Source organism: Saccostrea cucullata, unplaced genomic scaffold, assembly GCF_032062105.1.
Source record: "Saccostrea cucullata isolate Sc308-1 unplaced genomic scaffold, CSIRO_AGI_Scuc_v1 ctg9622, whole genome shotgun sequence".
Classification (NCBI taxonomy): domain Eukaryota; kingdom Metazoa; phylum Mollusca; class Bivalvia; order Ostreida; family Ostreidae; genus Saccostrea; species Saccostrea cuccullata.
In genome coordinates this window covers 57327-79358 of record NW_026937547.1, presented here as the reverse complement: position 1 = coordinate 79358, position 22032 = coordinate 57327, and the positions used below count along the sequence as shown (strand labels likewise).

General features: G+C 40.7%; 1 protein-coding gene across 1 annotated transcript; it reads right to left on the bottom strand.

Annotated features, from left to right (window-relative positions):
- Positions 1 to 15: 15 nt before the first annotated feature.
- On the bottom strand, positions 16 to 3965 carry LOC134248361 (protein mono-ADP-ribosyltransferase PARP14-like; the record flags this gene model as incomplete). The annotated part of the gene is made up of 6 exons (XM_062730764.1): positions 3944 to 3965; positions 3607 to 3794; positions 3468 to 3513; positions 2322 to 2404; positions 756 to 992; positions 16 to 204 (listed from the first exon to the last, which is right to left on the bottom strand). Coding segments are annotated over exons 1-6 (765 nt in total), but the record flags the coding sequence as incomplete, so codon positions are not given.
- Positions 3966 to 22032: the final 18067 nt, after the last annotated feature.

The following is a 22032-nucleotide window of genomic DNA, read 5'->3' as shown; positions in this document are numbered from 1 at the left end:
CTCTCCGTATATCACTATGGTGATCTGTTTAACTGAAGATGAAGTGTGGGTTTTGGAGAACTCGTCTATTCCACTCAATATCCCTTGGGCCGTTGTCTGGGTGGGATAGTGTCTGTAGCGGCTACCAAGAGCAGGGAAGCCCACCGACACCAGGTTGTCTTTTTCTGCAGCTTCCAGGCATTTGATAACAATGTCCTTAATATTCTACAGAAGATAAAATACAATTTTTCCCCCCAGAAGCAATGCGAATACAATAGCTTGGGCTTATAAGTACAACCATAAGTACCCAAAAGTCAAACGTTAAAAAGTTTTCTATTTGTCCAAATCAAAACGGAGCCCTATACTGATTTCTCAGCTGAGAAAAATGTGTTTACCGTATACACCGATATGGTTTCAATGAACAAGAGCTTTAAGGTACTCCGATCCTCAGCTAAGAAGGATAACTCTTTATTTAATTCAACTTTGATAAAAAAATCAAATATTATTTGTACAAAACATTTCATGGATACGGCATAGCAACTTTGAATTTAAAGTGAATTATTTCTTGTAATGGAATCGATGACGTTATTTGCGTTGGAAGAATTCAGAGTTCAACAATATGATTTTTCCAATGTGAAAAATTGTCTGTAGAACGCGTTCGTCCAAAGAAGCCAGTATAGCGTGATTTTCAATTCTTATGGATACTCTACTAGAATATATGAGCAAATGAAATATCCACATCATAATTCATGTATATAATGTCGTGAATCTATAACCTTTTTGGATTCGTTGTTACTACTTTTCTTGTGTGATGGCACACAGGCATGGCATATTTTCTTGCACTTCAAGTTTCCGGCGGATGTGACGACAACATCGCCCTCAGTCACCCCAGACGGATGATTCCGCCGACACTCGTCCCTAACCTGCTGACCAGCAGCTGTGGTTATTGCTTTAGACAGCGTCCCCGAATCCAAATTTAAATTCTTGCCGACACTATTGACAATCATGTCCACCTAAAAAAAAAACAAAAAACCAACGCAATTCGTCATAAATACATCTTTTTTATTTTACCCCTCTTTTGCAAAATAATCTTGTCCCTATTTAAAATTGTCCCAGAAATAGCTGTGGAAAAATGGCTCTGTCTTTTTGTAATTCGGGACATCACTTAAGTAAAACAGCAAAAAAAAAAAAAAAAAAAAAAATAAAAAAATAAATCAAATGATGATTTTGAATGATTCGAAACCTCTGAAAGCTTCGTATCCATGAGAAGCTGAAGAATGTCGATTCTTTTATGCTGACATTGCCCTGTTATTTTTATGCTGACATTGTCCTATTACTTTTATGCTGACATTTCTCTGATACTTTTATGCTGACATTTCTGCTACTTTTATACTGACATTGCTCTGTTACTTACTTTTATGCTTACATTGTCCTATTACTTTTATGCTAACATTGCCTTGTTACTTTTATGCTGACATTGCCTTGTAACTTTTATGCTGACATTGCTTTATTACTTTTATGCTGACATTTTTCTGTTACTTTTATGCTGACATTGCTCTAATACTTTTATGCTGACATTGCTCTGTTACTTTTATGCTGACATTGCTCTGTTACTTTTATGCTGACATTGCTCTGTCACTTTTGTGCTGACATTGCTATATTAGTTTTATGCTGACATTGCCCTGTTACTTTTATGCTGACATTGCTCTAATACTTTTATGCTGACATTGCTCTAATACTTTTATGCTAACATTACCCTGTTACTTTATGCTGACATTGTTCTGTTACTTTTATGCTGACATTGCCCTGTTACTTTTATGCTGACATTGCCCTATTACTTTTATGCTGACATTGCTCTGTTACTTTTATGCTTACATTGTCCTATTACTTTTATGCTGACATTGCCCTGTTACTTTTATGCTGACATTGCCCTGTTACTTTTATGTTAACATTGCCTTATCACTTTTATGCTGACATTGCCCTGTTACTTTTATGCTTATATTGTCCTATTACTTTTATGTTGACATTACCCTATTACTTTTATGCTGACATTACCCTGTTACTTTATGCTGACATTGCCCTGTTACTTTTATGCTGACATTACCCTGTTACTTTATGCTGACTTTGCCCTGTTACCTTTATGCTGACATTACCCTGTTACTTTATGCTGACATTGCCCTGTTATTTCTATGCTGACATTGCCCTGTTACTTTTATGCTGACATTGCCCTGTTACTTTTATGCTATCATTACCCTGTTACTTTATGCTGACATTGCCCTGTTACTTTATGCTGACATTGCCCTTTTACTTTTATGCATATATTGCTCTATTTAAGTACTAACCTGTTCCTCCTCCAGTTTGTCTATCTTTATCAAAACAGAGATCTGGTTTATCTTTAATCGACACACCTCTTTTCTTTCGATCTCTGTAAACAACAAGATGTGTTTGTGCAACACTGATGCCCCTGTTTTCTAGCGTGAAGGTTAAAGTTTCTCAATTGCAAATCAAACTCCAAGGTCAAGAGATGAAAATGCCCCCCCCCCCCCCCAAAAAAAGGACTTGTCTCAAGGAATAAACCTGTGAAATATGAAAGGCCAAGGACCAACTACAAAGTTATGACTTATATTAAAGTGTTTTTAAATGTGGGTTAAACTCCAAGGTCAAATAAAAAGGTACCCCGGTGAAGACATTGTCATAAGATATTAAAGCCCTAGCACCAACTGTTCAAAAGTTATGGCCAAGGTTAAAGTATTCAAAACTAGGTCAAGCTCCAAGGTCAATATCAAAAGGTCAATTACAAAGAATACACATGTGAAATGTTTTTAAGTGGGTCAAACTCAAAGGTCAGGTCAAAAAATTTTATATCCATGGAGAGAGCCTGGTACAGTAAATACACATAAAGTATGAAAGCCCTAGCCCCACCTGTTCAAATGTTATGACCAAGGTTAAAGTTTGGTAATTATTTCAAAAGTGGGTAAAGGTCAAACCTACACATGTCAAGAAGTATTCTGAGAAGCAATATTAGTCGCCAACCGATAAACGTCATCTGGTTCCCAGTAAAAAAATTACAAAGCTATTTTCTGTAAAAATAATTGAAGGAGGAAGAAATTTAAACTTGATGTGTAACTCATTCAAATACTATCTGCAAGCGTTTAGAAAAAAAACAACAGAGGGACAGACAGACAGACAGACGCAAAGGATAACTATAGTCCCCTCCGGATTCACCGGCAGGACTTATTATGAATGCAATAGCTCAAACCAAAGTTATAGGGAAGATTTAATTTTTGCGGACAAACAGAGCAAAAATATATTATACGTGTATACCAACTGACCAAGAATCACTGTTGGCCATGTTGTAAGTTTAAAAAAACTTGTCGTTTTTCATTGAGTACTAGCAACGGGCAAATGAAAATTCTTCAATAAATTGGATGTGGAGGAGGCTTTTGAAATTGTTTATTTTTATACATTTAAGTGTACTTTTCTAATACCTGTATTTACGTTTAGATCCCATCTCTTGACAGCATCGACAAATGCCTGCAAGGAGAACGATAAAAAAAAATACAACAAAAATTAAGAAAACAAATACTAGAGACATTCAGTATGTTGTTAGCACTAACATTTATTTACCTTCAGTGTTTCATTGTCCTCGGGATGTATGACAAAACGAACTTCTTTAAGTTTGGTTTGAGGATTGGCGTCTATATACCGGCCTACAGCTCTACACGCGTTTCTTGCCGCCACTTGCTTTGGGAACTTGAGAAAGCCGGTGGTCAGGCCCGGTAGAGCAATGGTGGAGAATCCGCGGTTATCTACCTCTGTCAGACAATTTGAAATAAACTGCATATGTACCTAAAACACAGGATTGTATAAGTATAAGAAGTTTTTTTTTTTAAATGTCTTAATTAGACAGCTTTACCTGAGTGTTGTTAGTCTAATTATGTTTGGCTGAAAAGAGGTATCTTACTATAGCCTTCAAATTCCGCCATTTTCATTCCTACGAAATTTTCATGATAATTGTAAAGATTTATCTATCATCATGTAGCAGTATACTGTTATTATACATGAACATGCATATGAAGTGCACGTTCCCAAGTGAACGATACGCAAGAGCATTACCTGAGTACAAACGGTTTCTAAAACGAAACAATGTATTGACAAATAAGTTGACGATATAAGGTAGGGATGTCAAAATATTAATTTTCCTTAGTCGAACATTCGATTGCATTATTCGAACGATAGTCGACTATTCGGAGCATTTATTATTTTTATATAGCACAGTGTTTTTGAAAGCTAATTAATTAAAATAAATTGGGAAAATGAAATAAATTGGAAATGGGGAATTGTAAACACACACTATCCACACCTCCGATGAAAATGTTAAATACTGTTTTCAATTAATGATTGCCCAAGCTATATATCAAACTGTCCTTTATGTAAGATTATTTTCTAATAATTATCGAACTTTAAAACTTCACGGCTATGCAAATATTGTGTTTTCCTAAGCATTTGAAATTCCTAGAGTTTATAAATATAATTCAAAAATTGGTACAAGTCAATTAAATAATTTTCATAGTACAGTATGGCGTTGCATAATTTAATACGTACAATAACAAAAAAAGTCAGTGATTGAGAAATAATAATCGCGGTATGTAATTACTGTATTTTCCATATGTACAATGCGGAAAATTATTTGTATACTGTGAGTAGTATAAACGGCCTAGATGGCTGGGTCAATATCTAGGACATCCCACTGAGGGGGGATAGCTGGGTCAACTGAGTGCACTTTTAGGGTTGGGGGGATAGCTGGGTCAAGCGAGTGCAGCCCCTGTGGGGGATAGGCGGGTCACTGGAGTGCAGCCCCTGTAGGGGATAGGTGGGTCAAGAGAGTACAGATTAGTGGGTCTGTGGGGGATAGCTGGGTCAACTCAGTACAGCCCTAACCCTAACCCTACGGGGGACTAGGTGGGTTAGTACATAGCCCCTATATGTCCTATACGGGGTGTTTACACTGTGTTTACATTATACACTATACGCTGCTACTACGATTCACAACGCTGCTACTACGATTTTGGCAGCGAGTCAAAAGAATGTGATTATGACGTCACGCTTCACAGTCTAGACAGTCTAGCCTAACCAGTTCAAACTGGATTTTCTGAAAACAATAACAAAAGACAGATGATAACAAGGCAATTTTATTCAGAATTCAGAAATCTATTCTCCAAATGTTGTTTTTCGTGTCAGCAATAAAGGGAATGCGACAATATATATACACTGTATAAGTCTCTGGAAGAATTCCTTGTTTCTTTCTATGTTCGAATTCACGAAAACAGCTTTCAATCTGGTTTTTCCATCCACTTTCCTTACAATAACAACTGAGCACCCATTTGTATCTTTGATAAAATAAATAACCATTTTTTCTCTTCAGACAGTATTGGTCCTCTCTGGTGTCATAATCTTCAGGATCCAATTCCACTCTTTTTACCAACCACACTCTTTTTTGGTATCTGGGACTAAATATTCTATGGCGTTTATAAAAATCCTGGATCGCTTCTTCTTTAGTTTTCATCCATTTTCCAAAGCTTGATCCATTGACTGACCAACAATACTCCGTTTTCTTTGTCATATTTTTTATCTGCTCCATTTTTTTTACCTGTGTCGAATTCAGAATGCTAACGAAGTGTGAACGTCAATGTCCAGCGCTGGTTTGTATACCTGCTGTGTGCCGTGTGCAAAAATACGTTTTACCTGCGTTTTCTTATATACCTGTTGCATCACCTGTAAAGGGCCGTGTGCAAAAAATATGCTGACTACACAGGTAATACTTGGCAGCGATTCAAGTTTGTTTAGGGCCGTGTGCAAAAAATATGCTTACCTATGCATTGTGACGTCATCCACTGTATAAATACAGGTTTTCTCCTACTTTCAGCTCATTCTACAGTCAGAGCCAGCTCCCTGCCTGGGGGTCATGGATTCTACTAGAGAAAAACAGTTACATGCTCAACGATTATTAGAATGGAAAAAAAGGGAGAGAGAATTAGATCAAATTCTTGATGAAAATAAAGAGCGAGAATTAGAGCTTAGGAAAAGAAATGCGGAAAGATTACAGAGAAGAGCTCTACAAGAACAACAACGACAACGACAACTACAACGACAACGACAACTACGGAGAGAGAATTAAATCAAATTCCTGATGAAAATAAAGAGCGAGAATTAAAGCTTCGGAAAAGAAATGCCATACTATTACAGAGAAGAGCTCAACTAGAAAAACAACGGCAGCAACAGCAAAGGACTAGGGCGCATGAGGGGTCAAAGTTCCCTATTCATTCACCACCCAAACCCAAGGCCATATCCCAGTATTATCGAGTCACAGTGAATCAAAGGGTGCACTCTAGAAAATTTAAAGCTCAACAGGATTTTTACACTGTGATTTTTAAGGAGTTTCCAGAGGAAGAAAACAGAGGATTTGTTCGGCGATTATTCAGACACATGTTACAAACTTTCAAATCGAAAATGCAGTGTAATCCTAACGATTACCTCCGCCTGAACATACGCCACAAATCTCTGGAATCAGAGATTTGGTACGAGTTTACTCAATGTAAACATTTTAACGAGGACGTCATTTTAGACAAGATTGAAGCCGTGCAACAATCCAGAAAGGAGTTCAAACTGGGCGACGGGGGCATGGAATTTGATATGTTTCGGATCAAGTATCCCGAAGGAAGTGGTGGAGACAGAACCAAACATCTACAAGTGAATAAGGAGACTTTTAAGAACAATAAAAGAGCCATCGTTCGGATCGTCAATCCCTGGGATAAATTTTGTTTAGCTAGAGCCATCGTCGTCACTCGATTACACAGTCAAAAACCCGAACATCCAGACCCCGAATGGGAAAAACAATGGAAACGCATGAGATTAGGCGATAGGCAATCCTTGAACCAGAAACGAGAAGCCATAGCCCTCATGGAACAGGCCGAGTGTGATATCACTCAAGCTTGTGGATATGCAGAGTGGACGAAATTACAACAGGTGTTAGCTCCCCAGTATCGACTGAAAATATTTCAGTTCAAGTCTACTTCGACTAAACTCACCTTAGAGCGCATCTTCAAAGGCTGGGGAGATGGAACTTGTTTGAACATATTGTTAGACGACCATCATTACGACGCCATCATATCCATGCCGGGAGTAACGGGGAACCAATATTACTGTGATCATTGCGACGTGGGATACAGGACTGTCACAGAACATCGCTCCAAGTGTCCTCATCGCTGTACCTATTGTTTAGGACAACACCCTAATTGTCCCGATGAAGGGATCGAGATTAAATGTCGGGAATGCCATGGAAAGTTTAAGAACAGGACCTGCTACGAAAATCATTTAAGACCCCATAGTAAGAAGACCACCACTACTGTCTGCAATTTAATGGAACAATGCGAGAAGTGTCAGTCTTGGATACCTAAGAAATTATTCCCTCATCACAAATGCGGAGGACAGAAAAAGTGTAAGATCTGTAAGAAAATCGTCGATACCGATCATCAGTGCTACGTACAACAGAAGCCCCAGAAGAAGAAGAAGGGGAAAGGGACCTTAGAGTTTTACATCTATTTCGATTTCGAATGCACTCAGGAAACCGGCATTCACATCCCTAATCTGTGTGTGGCACACCGCGTCTGTCAACATTGCAGTCACTTACCCATAGACCAACCCTGTCCTCATTGTCAACACATGGGACCCCGTCAGCACCTATTTCAAGGACCAGACACCTTAAAGAAGTTCATGGACTGGTTATTACAACCCACTACAGGTACTAAGAATTCCACTTTAGTACACGACGAGGCCATCATCATCGCCCATAACTTCAAAGGCTACGACGGACAGTTCATTTTGAATCACCTGGTGCATTCCTCTTGCCTGAAACCTAACGTCATCATGACCGGCAGTAAGATCTTATACATGGAAATATGCGGACTGAAATTCATCGACTCGTATAGTTTCTTACCGTTTGCATTAGCCAAGATGCCCTCCGCTTTCGGATTCGACGAATTGAAGAAAGGCTATTTCCCTCACTTTTTCAATACGGAACAGAACCAGAATTACGTAGGACCTTATCCACCGGCAGCTTTCTACAAACCGGACGAAATGTCTACCAGCGGACGAAAAGCTTTTTTCCAATGGTACGACCAACAGAGGGGGAAAGTGTTTGATTTCCAGAAAGAGTTTGTAGGGTATTGTGTCTCGGACGTCGACATTTTACGCCGATGCTGTGCAAAGTTTAGAGCCACCCTCAAGAGTTTGGTCAATGTGGACCCTTTCCAGGAATCCATCACTTTTGCCAGTGCTGCTAATTTAGCCTACCGTCGACAATTCATGCCTGAAGACACCATAGCCATCATTCCGAACCTCGGGTATCAACCGGCACGACAATATTCGGCTAAAGCCTGTCGGTGGCTCACCTGGATGAGTCAACAGACTGGATGTCACATACAACATGCCAGAAACGGGGGCGAAATCCAGATCGGAAATTATACCGTCGACGGATACCAGGAAGCGACTCGCACCGTCTACGAATTTTACGGGTGCTATTGGCACGGATGCCCCACCTGCTATCCCAGTTTACAGACCGAAACTCATCCTCACCGGACCCAATTTACTTACCAGCAATTACACGAAGAAACCCTCAGAAGGACTGGCGATTTAGAAAACATGGGGTATACCGTCCGTGGTATCTGGGAGCACGATTTCGATCAGCAAGTGCAAAAAGATGAGAGTTTACAGCAATTTGTAGGAAACCTGGACATTCCCGATCCTTTGAAACCTCGAGAAGCCCTGTACGGAGGTCGGACCAATGCCACCCGATTATATTGTGAGGAAGGGGACATGAGATACGTGGACGTTTGTTCCCTATACCCTTACGTGTTGAAACACAGACCATTTCCCGTAGGGCATCCCGAGATCATCACAGACGAGTTCCAGGACGTGAGAAGTTATTTCGGTCTCATTCACTGTCGGGTCTTACCTCCCCGAAACCTCTATCACCCCGTATTACCTTATCGGACGGGAGGCAAGTTATTATTTCCCTTATGTCGCACGTGTGCCGAACGACAGGACTCTACGTCTCAAGATCGATGTCCACACACCGACCAGGAACGTAGTCTCACGGGTACTTGGGTGACGACCGAATTACATAAAGCCCTAGACATGGGATATACCTTAGATCGAATCTACGAAGTATGGCATTTTAAAGAAAGCAGTCAGGATTTATTCAGATCTTACATCGATACCTTCCTCAAGATCAAACAGGAAGCCTCCGGATTTCCCCCCGACTGTAAGACCTCAGAACAAGAACAAGATTACATATATCAAGTCTTCGACAAAACAGGCATCCGAATGGACATTCTCAGTATCGAGAAGAATCCAGTGAGAAGAACCATTGCTAAACTCTTTTTAAATTGTCTGTGGGGAAAATTTGCTCAACGCTTGTTATTACCCAAAACCAGATACTTGGACGAAGAAGAGGAATTACAGCAACTCTTACAAGATTCGACTCTCGACATCAAGGGCATGCAACTCTTAGTCAATAAAGAGGACTCCAATGAGGACAAGATGCTAGTGAATTATCAAGACAAACAGGAATTCGTCGAAGAATGTCCCTTTGGAAACGTGGTCCTGGCTTGTTTTACTACCGCGCATGCCCGCTTACACCTCTACGAGACTTTACAACCTTTAGGAGATCGGGTCCTTTATTTCGATACGGACAGTATCATTTACCAACATCGGGAAGGAGCCTTTAATCCTACCTTGGGTAATAGTTTAGGAGAATGGACCGACGAATTAGACGGGGATCACATCATCAAATTCATGTCGGCAGGCCCTAAAAATTATGCTTACCGGACGGCCAAAGGAACCGAGGTTCATAAAGTCAAAGGAATCACTCTCAACCATCGTACCTCCCAGATCGTGTGCCCAGAGACTTTAGAAAAAATGCTCAAAGGAGAAATAGAGGAAGTCACAGTCCCTTATCCCGACAAAATCCAGAGGACTCGTGATCATGAGCTCGTGAACAAACCTTTAGAGAAAAAGTATAGAATTGTATATGATAAGAGACAATTGTTACCCTCTTATAACACTTTACCTTATGGTTATTGATATGTTGATATGTTTGACTTTTTGAATTAAAAAAAAATTGAATTGTTTTTTTATGTGTTGTTGTTTTTCTTCTTCCCTATAAAAAGGGGAGCAATACAAATCAAAAGTTCAGTCATGACTGAGAAATTGCTAGATCAACCCATGCGTTATCCCCAGTATGCTCGGCTCTCAAAGAGAGAAGCTACTTTTGAGCAGGGATGGCCAGAACCTCTCTTAGGAAAAATACCAGACCTAGCTCGAGCCGGGTTTTACTACAGGGGAGTGAAAGATAACGCTACCTGTTTTCATTGTGGAATGATTTTTAGTAATTGGGATCCCGAGGACGATCCTTGTGTAGAACATGCTTATTGGAACCCCAATTGTCCTTACATCAATCTGTATAAGGGACGAGGATGGGTGATGAATGTGTTCATTGCGGGTTTAGATCAGCAGGGATATAAACCTTTACCTGAGATCAAACCTCTACTGAACCCAGAACCAGACGTCCAGGCTCGAGGAAAATGTCACATTTGTTTAGACGAGGAATTACAAATCGTTTTTCTACCTTGCGGACACGTGTGCTGCTGTGCTTTGTGTGCTCCTTCCTTTCAGTTTTGTCCCATCTGTTGAGGCGAGATTCAACAGTCCAAACGCCTATTTCTGTGTTAACTATAAATAAGACCCTGAACCCAACTTTTTCTTCATTGATCAACATGTATTCCGAGGAGACACCCCTCCCTTCTTTTCAATTGAAACACGAGTTTACCATGGTGATTGCTGGACCCTCGAAATCGGGCAAAACAGAATTCGTCAAGACATTAGTGAACAATAGAGACTGGATCACCCCCATGCCCGAAAAAACCGTCTGGTGTTATCGGGAATGGCAACCCGCTTACACTTCTTTAAATTGGTTACTCTAGATATTATGGTATGATACTGTATGCAAATTAAAGCATGTTTATGTCTGTAGAATTTGCGATTTTCGAATCCCCCTCCTTTTTTTAAGATAAAGTGCTTAGCTATTTGAAAACAGCAAATACCAATAACATTTTAACATGCGAATACTCATTATTCAATATACATGTATACCAAGTTGTACATAGGAATTTGCTTTCATGTACCTTATAATATATGTATAGCTTTCAAATCCCGCTCTCTCCTATCTCTATGAATAGCAAAATATTACTCAAACAATTTCAGTAAAAGTTTTCATATTTATTAACAAGTCAGTAATTATAATTATATCTTACAAAATAATCTCAAAGCACCTTAACATCAAAACAATTATATACATTCAAAACACATGACATTAATTAAATGTTATACACAATTTTCTGCACAAACATTCAACATTATGAAAACGAAATGTTATGAGAGTTCTGCATTAACATTTCAACACAATAAAAACATGTTCTTGAACAAGTCTGTTGATGGATTGCATCCTCTTATTTTTCGTTTGTATTCAGAGATTCTGAAAATGACTTGGCACTTGTGTTTGGAGTATTAGAATGTGAGCACTTGCATCAGTTTTTAAGCTTGTGTGTCTGGCGGTGACGGAGCATATTTCCGGACTGGGCAAAACACTTCCCGCACACTGGGCATGCGTAAGGCTTCTCACCGCTGTGGGTACGCTCATGCTTCATACACGTGGAGTAGTTTAAAGGCGAATGCGCGCACACAAGTCCTGCATTTGTACGGTTTTTCGCCAGTGTGGATCCGGAAGTGAGTACGCAGTGTGGACTTCTGGGTAAAGGCTTTCCCGCAGACGGAACAATTGTGAGGACGTACTCCGGTGTGTGTCGCCATATGGTAGTTGAGATTTGTGTTTCCTTTGTAGATTTTCCCACATACATTACACTGGTATTTAGCTGGTTTGGGCATCGACTTCACAACATAGGTAACCGATTTCGTCGTTTCGTCACACGTTTTGCTTATCTTGTCCAAATTGAGAGCACACTTCTTCGAATATGTCTTCGAGACACTCGGTTTTCACATCAACGTCACAGAAAAGCTTTTGTTGCAAAAGTTCAACCGCGGGAGGAATTTGGAGAGATCGATCCGCTGGAATTCACAGAGGCATTGTCACTGAAACTGCAGTATCCGCCGTCAAACTCGTCATCCATGATGCTGGACGCCAGGTCACTAAAGGTGCCATCATCAGTAGTGTCAGGGGTCAACGAAGTTTGGTAAACACAGTCGGATAGGTTGCTTGGTGTCTGCTGAAACTTCTTAGCATGAACATGATGGCTCCTCTTCAGTTTTCTGTTGAGCTGCGGATCGCTGTTAAGGATCTTCTGGAAAATTGCATGACCTTAGAGTATTGGTGTGGTTGTTGTTATCTTCTTCCTCAGGCTGGAAGGAAGATGGTTGAAATCAGGAATGGGAAGATCTTCCTCCAAACCAAGGGAAGGTCCCGTATGATAGTAAGACTGCTGACTGGCTGAGACACCTGATGATATGGCTGGTACGCGGTAGAAATCATCGTTGGTGATGAGAACACAGGGGTCCTTTAGAGTTTGCTGACAGATGCCTTGTCTGAAACAAAACAAAATATTGTTAAAACACAAAAACGGGATTTAAACACAATGTAAAAATGGGATAGAAATTAGGATTGTATATGAAGAACTTCCCAATATTTCGGGAGATTAGTTTGATGAATTAAACAAGGTAATTCAGGGACTTAAGAAGAAGGACAGAAATCAAAACCAAAAAGGATTATGTTCATTTAAAGACATAATTCAATTAAAGTTGTAACCCAGTCATAAGATTCAGTGGTTAAATGATCTTGCAACCTTGACCTTTTGTCTTTTGATCTCATCATAAGCATGGTCTTAAGTTCTCCACACTTCAGGTATCCGCCCCATATTTGCCTCAGATTCAATGTAATGCATAACAGATATGAATAGACTGAAAACTCTGTTATAATATTTATGCTTAAGATCAGTATGTAAGTGTAGAACATGCCTAATTTATGCCCTTGTCCTGGTTTGAAGAGTTATCGCCTTTTAATTTTATTCAATAACAAGAGGCCCAGGGGCCACATCGCCCACCTGAGCACATCGGCTAGGAAAAAGCACATGAGGATGATTTCACATGAGTTTCATCTTTCCTGTCTCAATGGTTCTTGAGAAAAAGATTTTTAAAGATTTTTCCTATATATTCCCATGTAAAACTTTGATCGGCCATTTTAGCAATTAAAATCCCCGGAGGTCATAATTTGAACAAACTTAAATCACATTACCTGAGGATAATTCCTCATAAGTTTCATCTTTCCTGGCCCAGTGATTTTTGAGAAGAAGATTTTTAAAGACTTTTCCCATATACTCTTATGTAAAACTTTGATCTGCCATTTTGGCCCCACCATACCCCCGTGGGTCATGATTTGAACAAACTTGAATTTACACTACCTGAGGATGATTCCACATAAGTTTCATCTTTCCTGGTCCAGTGGTTCTTGTCAGAAAGAAGATTTTTTAAAAATGCCATTAATTTTTCTATCTAGTTCATAATTATCTCCCCTTGGAAAAGGGTGTGGCCCTTCAAATTTGAACAAACTTGAATTTCCTTTACCCAAGAGACTTTGTAGCAAGTTTGATTGAAATTGGCCCAGTGGTTCTTGAGAATTCGAAGATGAAAATGTGAAAAGTTTACGACAACGACGACAACAAAGGACAAATTTTGATCATAAAAGCTCACTTACCTTCGGCTCAGGTGGCATAAAAGTAAAAGTAGAAAAATATTTCAGGTATAGAATCCGGAAGGGCCATGCAATTCACTATCGCATCATCGAGCGCGATAATGCGATGACGACGAAGCGATGGTTCGATGACGATGAAGCCTAGGTGCGATAGCGCGATGACGATGGTGCGATGACGATAATGAATATCCCTTCATCGTAATCGCGCCATCATCGTTGCATTATCGCTCTATCGTACTATACCATTGTCATCGCATTATCGCGCCATCACATATTCGTCAACGCGCCATATCGCACCATCGCTTCATCGTAACTGCACCGTCGCTTCATCATCATCGCATAATCGCGCTCGATGATGCGATAGTGAATTGCATGGCCCTTCCGGATTTATACCTGAGATATTTTTCTACTTTTGTTTACTTTACAGGTGCTCACCTGAGCCGAAGGCTCAAGTGAGCTTTTATGATCAAAGTTTGTCTGTTGTCTTTCGTTGTTGTTGTCGTCAATGTCATTGTTGTCGTAAACTTTTCACATTTTCATCTTCTTCTCAAGAACTGGGCCAATTTCAATCAAACTTGCTACAAAGTATCCTTGGGTAAAGGAAATTCAAGTTTGTTCAAATGAAGGGCCACACCTCTTTTCCAAGGGGAGATAATTATGAACTAGAGAAAAATTAATGGCATTTTTAAAAGATCTTCTTCTCCAGAACCGCTGGGCTAGGAAAGATGAAACTCATGTGGAAGCATCCTCAGGTAGTGTAAATTCAAGTTTGTTCAAATCATGACCCACGGGGGTATGGTGGGGCCAAAATGGCAGATCAAAGTTTTACATAAGAGTATATGGGAAAAGTCTTTAAAAATCTTCTTCTCAAAAATTGAATGGGTCAGGAAAGATGAAACTTATGAGGAATTATCCTCAGGTAATGTGATTTAAGTTTGTTCAAATTATGACTTTCGAGGTACGGTGGGGCCAAAATGGCCGATTAACGTTCTACATGGGAATATATAGGAAAAATCTTTAAAAATTTTTTTCTCAAGAACCATTGAGACGGGAAAGATGAAATCATCCTCATGTGCTTTCTCCTAGCCGATGTGCTCAGGTGAGCGATGTGGCCCCTGGGGTCTTGTTATTGAATAAAATTAAAAGGCGATGCTGCTGTGGGGGCTGGGGCTACTCTTCAAACCAGGACAAGGGCATAAATTATGCATGTTCTACACTTACATACTGATCTTAAGCATAAATATTATAACAGAGTTTTCAGTCTATTCATATCTGTTATGCATTCCATTGAATCTGAGGCAAATATGGGGTAAAAGATCCTCCTTTTTGTGTGGAGAACTTAAGACCATGCTTATGATGAGATCAAAAGACAAAAGGTCAAGGTTGCAAGATCATTTAACCACTAGAAGCATTCGTTTCTGACTGGGTTACAACTTGAATTATGTCTTTAAATGAACATAAATCCTTTTTGGTTTTGATTTCTCCATTCTTAAACCCTGAATTACCTTGTTTAATTCATCAAACTAACTCCCGAAATATTGGGAAGTTCTTCATATACAATCCTCTCCCATTTTTACATTGTGTTTAAATCCCGTTTTTGTGTTTCTAACAATATTTTGTTTTGTTTCTGACAAGGCATCTGTCAGCAAACTCTAAAGGACCCCTGTGTTCTCATCACCAACGATGATTTCTACCTCTTTTGCGTACCAGCCATATCATCAGGTGTCTCAGCCGTCAAGTCTTAATCATACGGGGACCTGTTGATTTGGGGACATGAATTCCTGATTTCAACTTTAATTCCAGCCTGGGAGGAAGAAGGAATGCCAACATTCACACCAGGATACACTTCCGCAATTTTCTGGCTCTTTGACTGCCTATGGCAGCTCAACAGAAAACTAGCAGGAGCCATTCATGTTGCTAAGAAGTTTCAGCAGACACCAAGCAACTTATCCGTCTGTGTTTACCAAACTTCGTGACCCCTGATTTACTGTTTTTTAAACTTTAGGGACCTGGCTTTACGCATCATGGATGACGAGTTTGACGGCAGATTTTCGCCTTTTCAATTTTCTCTGTGAGGGGATTTTCTCTCCAAATTCTTCCGCGGTTGGGCTTTTCTCAAAAGCTTCTTTTCTCTTCGTTCTTTTGAAAACCGAGTGTTCTTTCGAAGAGGTGCATCCAATCCGGAAACACTCTTTGTTTCAAATTATGACTCTTAACACGAAATCACTATGTTGTGAAGTCGATGCCCAAACCAGCTAAATACGTTTTTTAGGACTATTCCATTTGAAACACAATGACGAATGATGACACACACCTAGAAATCCAGCACCTCCGCGTTTTAAAATAGCTTTTTTCTGAAGTCCATCACTGGCCGATTTCCGGATCCACATGGCGAAAAACCGTACTTTAAATCTTTTGTGATGATTATTAATAAACTTTTGGGTCTGTTTATTGATAGGTAAGACCCCTTTCATTAAATTGCGAGCTCCCATGGCAAACCAATTCAATAAGGCTTTACGCCCTAATTCGATTAAATGGGCTCGCTTCGCGGGATCTCGTTCCCACTGTAAACGTCGTAAGGTTCTCACTAATTCCAAACTCTGTCATTTTCAGAATCCTGATACAGATTGAAATGAACAATGATCAGAAGAGTTGTGAAAACTTTTATTTATACTCTTGAGGCATGTGTAATGCAGTCAACTTTCAAACATTTCGACTTCTCAATCGGTATTGTTGGGTTTGTGCACTCAAGTCCACAGAAGATATCCGTGAGGAATGTATATAATTGTTCTTGATGTTAAGGTGACATCAAATGAGATAATTTAGCTGACGACTCAATACACTATAGATTTGTCTGACTGGGATTTTTGAATAAGACTAAAATTGTTTGAGTAATGAGCATTCAAACTAAGAGAGTGCGATGAGAAGCAGCTCGATCAAATAAATTCTGAGTGATGTAAATCACACTGGTATTCCGATGATGCGCTTTACGGGTAAACCAATCCACAATGTTATTGATGGCTGTTTCCTCCCATCATGTCGTCAAAAATGAGTAAATGGGGCACACTCAAATTGGCTACTAATTTCTCGTCGTCTTCTGGAATGTTTCGGATGAAAGATACCTTCTCTTTTAAAGAAGTGTAATCGGGTTGCCATTCCCGATAACACCAGACGATTTTTTGGGGCATGGGGGTGATCCAGTCTAGATTGTTCACTAATGTCTTGACGAATTCTGTTTTGCCCGATTTCGAGGGTCCAGCAACCACCATGGTAAACTCGTGTTTCAATTGAAAAGAAGGGAGGGGTGTCTCCTCGGAATACATGTTGATCAATGAAGGAAAAGTTGGGTTCAGGGTCTTATTTATAGTTAACACAGAAATAGGCGTTTGGACTGTTGAATCTCGCCTCGACAGATGGGACAAAACTGAAAGGAAGGAGCACACAAAGCACAGCAGCATACGTGTCCGCAAGGTAGAAAAACGATTTGTAATTCCTCGTCTAAACAAATGTGACATTTTCCTCGAGCCTGGACGTCTGGTTCTGGGTTCAGTAGAGGTTTGATCTCAGGTAAAGGTTTATATCCCTGCTGATCTAAACCCGCAATGAACACATTCATCACCCATCCTCGTCCCTTATACAGATTGATGTAAGGACAATTGGGGTTCCAATAAGCATGTTCTACACAAGGATCGTCCTCGGGATCCCAATTACTAAAAATCATTCCACAATGAAAACAGGTAGCGTTATCTTTCACTCCCCTGTAGTAAAACCCGGCTCGAGCTAGGTCTGGTATTTTTCCTAAGAGAGGTTCTGGCCATCCCTGCTCAAAAGTAGCTTCTCTCTTTGAGAGCCGAGCATACTGGGGATAACGCATGGGTTGATCTAGCAATTTCTCAGTCATGACTGAACTTTTGATTTGTATTGCTCCCCTTTTTATAGGGAAGAAGAAAAACAACAACACATAAAAAAACAATTCAATTTTTTTTTAATTCAAAAAAAAGTCAAACATATCAACATATCAATAACCATAAGGTAAAGTGTTATAAGAGGGTAACAATTGTCTCTTATCATATACAATTCTATACTTTTTCTCTAAAGGTTTGTTCACGAGCTCATGATCACGAGTCCTCTGGATTTTGTCGGGATAAGGGACTGTGACTTCCTCTATTTCTCCTTTGAGCATTTTTTCTAAAGTCTCTGGGCACACGATCTGGGAGGTACGATGGTTGAGAGTGATTCCTTTGACTTTATGAACCTCGGTTCCTTTGGCCGTCCGGTAAGCATAATTTTTAGGGCCTGCCGACATGAATTTGATGATGTGATCCCCGTCTAATTCGTCGGTCCATTCTCCTAAACTATTACCCAAAGTAGGATTAAAGGCTCCTTCCCGATGTTGGTAAATGATACTGTCCGTATCGAAATAAAGGACCCGATCTCCTAAAGGTTGTAAAGTCTCGTAGAGGTGTAAGCGGGCATGCGCGGTAGTAAAACAAGCCAGGACCACGTTTCCAAAGGGACATTCTTCGACGAATTCCTGTTTGTCTTGATAATTCACTAGCATCTTGTCTTCATTGGGGTTCTCTTTATTGACTAAGAGTTGCATGCCCTTGATGTCGAGAGTCGAATCTTGTAAGAGTTGCTGTAATTCCTCTTCTTCGTCCAAGTATCTGGTTTTGGGTAATAACAAGCGTTGAGCAAATTTTCCCCACAGACAATTTAAAAAGAGTTTAGCAATGGTTCTTCTCACTGGATTCTTCTCGATACTGAGAATGTCCATTCGGATGCCTGTTTTGTCGAAGACTTGATATATGTAATCTTGTTCTTGTTCTGAGGTCTTACAGTCGGGGGGAAATCCGGAGGCTTCCTGTTTGATCTTGAGGAAGGTATCGATGTAAGATCTGAATAAATCCTGACTGCTTTCTTTAAAATGCCATACTTCGTAGATTCGATCTAAGGTATATCCCATGTCTAGGGCTTTATGTAATTCGGTCGTCACCCAAGTACCCGTGAGACTACGTTCCTGGTCGGTGTGTGGACATCGATCTTGAGACGTAGAGTCCTGTCGTTCGGCACACGTGCGACATAAGGGAAATAATAACTTGCCTCCCGTCCGATAAGGTAATACGGGGTGATAGAGGTCTCGGGGAGGTAAGACCCGACAGTGAATGAGACCGAAATAACTTCTCACGTCCTGGAACTCGTCTGTGATGATCTCGGGATGCCCTACGGGAAATGGTCTGTGTTTCAACACGTAAGGGTATAGGGAACAAACGTCCACGTATCTCATGTCCCCTTCCTCACAATATAATCGGGTGGCATTGGTCCGACCTCCGTACAGGGCTTCTCGAGGTTTCAAAGGATCCGGAATGTCCAGGTTTCCTACAAATTGCTGTAAACTCTCATCTTTTTGCACTTGCTGATCGAAATCGTGCTCCCAGATACCACGGACGGTATACCCCATGTCTTCTAAATCGCCAGTCCTTCTGAGGGTTTCTTCGTGTAATTGCTGGTAAGTAAATTGGGTCCGATGAGGATGAGTTTCGGTCTGTAAACTGGGATAGCAGGTGGGGCATCCGTGCCAATAGCACCCGTAAAATTCGTAGACGGTGCGAGTCGCTTCCTGGTATCCGTCGACGGTATAATTTCCGATCTGGACTTCGCCCCCGTTTCTGGCATGTTGTATGTGACATCCAGTCTGTTGACTCATCCAGGTGAGCCACCGACAGGCTTTAGCCGAATATTGTCGTGCCGGTTGATACCCGAGGTTCGGAATGATGGCTATGGTGTCTTCAGGCATGAATTGTCGACGGTAGGCTAAATTAGCAGCACTGGCAAAAGTGATGGATTCCTGGAAAGGGTCCACATTGACCAAACTCTTGAGGGTGGCTCTAAACTTTGCACAGCATCGGCGTAAAATGTCGACGTCCGAGACACAATACCCTACAAACTCTTTCTGGAAATCAAACACTTTTCCCCTCTGTTGGTCGTACCATTCAAAAAAAGCTTTTCGTCCACTGGTAGACATTTCGTCCGGTTTGTAGAAAGCTGCCGGTGGATAAGGTCCTACGTAATTCTGGTTCTGTTCCGTATTGAAAAAGTGGGGGAAATAGCCTTTCTTCAATTCGTCGAATCCGAAAGCGGAGGGCATCTTGGCTAATGCAAACGGTAAGAAACTATACGAGTCGATGAATTTCAGTCCGCATATTTCCATGTATAAGATCTTACTGCCGGTCATGATGACGTTAGGTTTCAGGCAAGAGGAATGCACCAGGTGATTCAAAATGAACTGTCCGTCGTAGCCTTTGAAGTTATGGGCGATGATGATGGCCTCGTCGTGTACTAAAGTGGAATTCTTAGTACCTGTAGTGGGTTGTAATAACCAGTCCATGAACTTCTTTAAGGTGTCTGGTCCTTGAAATAGGTGCTGACGGGGTCCCATGTGTTGACAATGAGGACAGGGTTGGTCTATGGGTAAGTGACTGCAATGTTGACAGACGCGGTGTGCCACACACAGATTAGGGATGTGAATGCCGGTTTCCTGAGTGCATTCGAAATCGAAATAGATGTAAAACTCTAAGGTCCCTTTCCCCTTCTTCTTCTTCTTGGGCTTCTGTTGTACGTAGCACTGATGATCGGTATCGACGATTTTCTTACAGATCTTACACTGTTTCTGTCCTCCGCATTTGTGATGAGGGAATAATTTCTTAGGTATCCAAGACTGACACTTCTCGCATTGTTCCATTAAATTGCAGACAGTAGTGGTGGTCTTCTTACTATGGGGTTTTAAATGATTTTCGTAGCAGGTCCTGTTCTTAAACATTCCATGGCATTCCTGGCATTTAATCTTGATCCCTTCATCGGGACAATTAGGGTGTTGTCCTAAACAATAGGTACAGCGATGAGGGCATTTGGAGCGATGGTCTGTGACATGACTGTATCCCACGTCGCAATGATCACAGTAATATTGGTTCCCCGTTACTCCCGGCATGGATATGATGGCATCGTAATGATGGTCGTCTAACAATATGTTCAAACAAGTTCCGTCTCCCCAGCCTTTGAAGATGCGCTCTAAGGTGAGTTTAGTCGAAGTAGACTTGAACTGAAATATTTTCAGTCGATACTGGGGAGCTAACACCTGTTGTAATTTCGTCCACTCTGCATATCCACAAGCTTGAGTGATATCACACTCGGCCTGTTCCATGAGGGCTATGGCTTCTCGTTTCTGGTCTAAGGATTGCCTATCTCCTAATCTCATGCGTTTCCATTGTTTTTCCCATTCGGGGTCTGGATGTTCCGGTTTTTGACTGTGTAATCGAGTGACGACGATGGCTCTAGCTAAACAAAATTTATCCCAGGGATTGACGATCCGAACGATGGCTCTTTTATTGTTCTTAAAAGTCTCCTTATTCACTTGTAGATGTTTGGTTTTCTGGCCACCACTTCCCTCGGGATACTTGACCCGAAACATATCAAATTCCATGCCCCCGTCGCCCAGTTTGAACTCCTTTCTGGATTGTTGCACGGCTTCAATCTTGTCTAAAATGACGTCCTCGTTAAAATGTTTACATTGAGTAAACTCGTACCAAATCTCTGATTCCAGAGATTTGTGGCGTATGTTCAGGCGGAGGTAATCGTTAGGATTACACTGCATTTTCGATTTGAAAGTTTGTAACATGTGTCTGAATAATCGCCGAACAAATCCTCTGTTTTCTTCCTCTGGAAACTCCTTAAAAATCACAGTGTAAAAATCCTGTTGAGCTTTAAATTTTCTAGAGTGCACCCTTTCATTCACTTTGACTCGATAATACTGGGATATGGCCTTGGGTTTGGGTGGTGAATGAATAGGTAACTTTGACCCCTCATGCGCCCTAGTCCTTTGCTGTTGCTGTCGTTGTTTTTCTAGTTGAGCTCTTCTCTGTAATAGTATGGCATTTCTTTTCCGAAGCTTTAATTCTCGCTCTTTATTTTCATCAAGAATTTGATTTAATTCTCTCTCCCGTAGTTGTCGTTGTCGTTGTTGTTGTTGTTGTTGTCGTTGTTGTTCTTTTAGAGCTCTTCTCTGTAATCTTTCCGCATTTCTTTTCCTAAGCTCTAATTCTCGCTCTTTATTTTCATCAAGAATTCGTTCTAATTCTCTTTCCCTTTTTTTCCATTCTAATAATCGCTGAGCATGTAACTGTTTTTCTCTAGTAGAATCCATGACCCCCCACAGGCAGGGAGCTGGCTCTGACTGT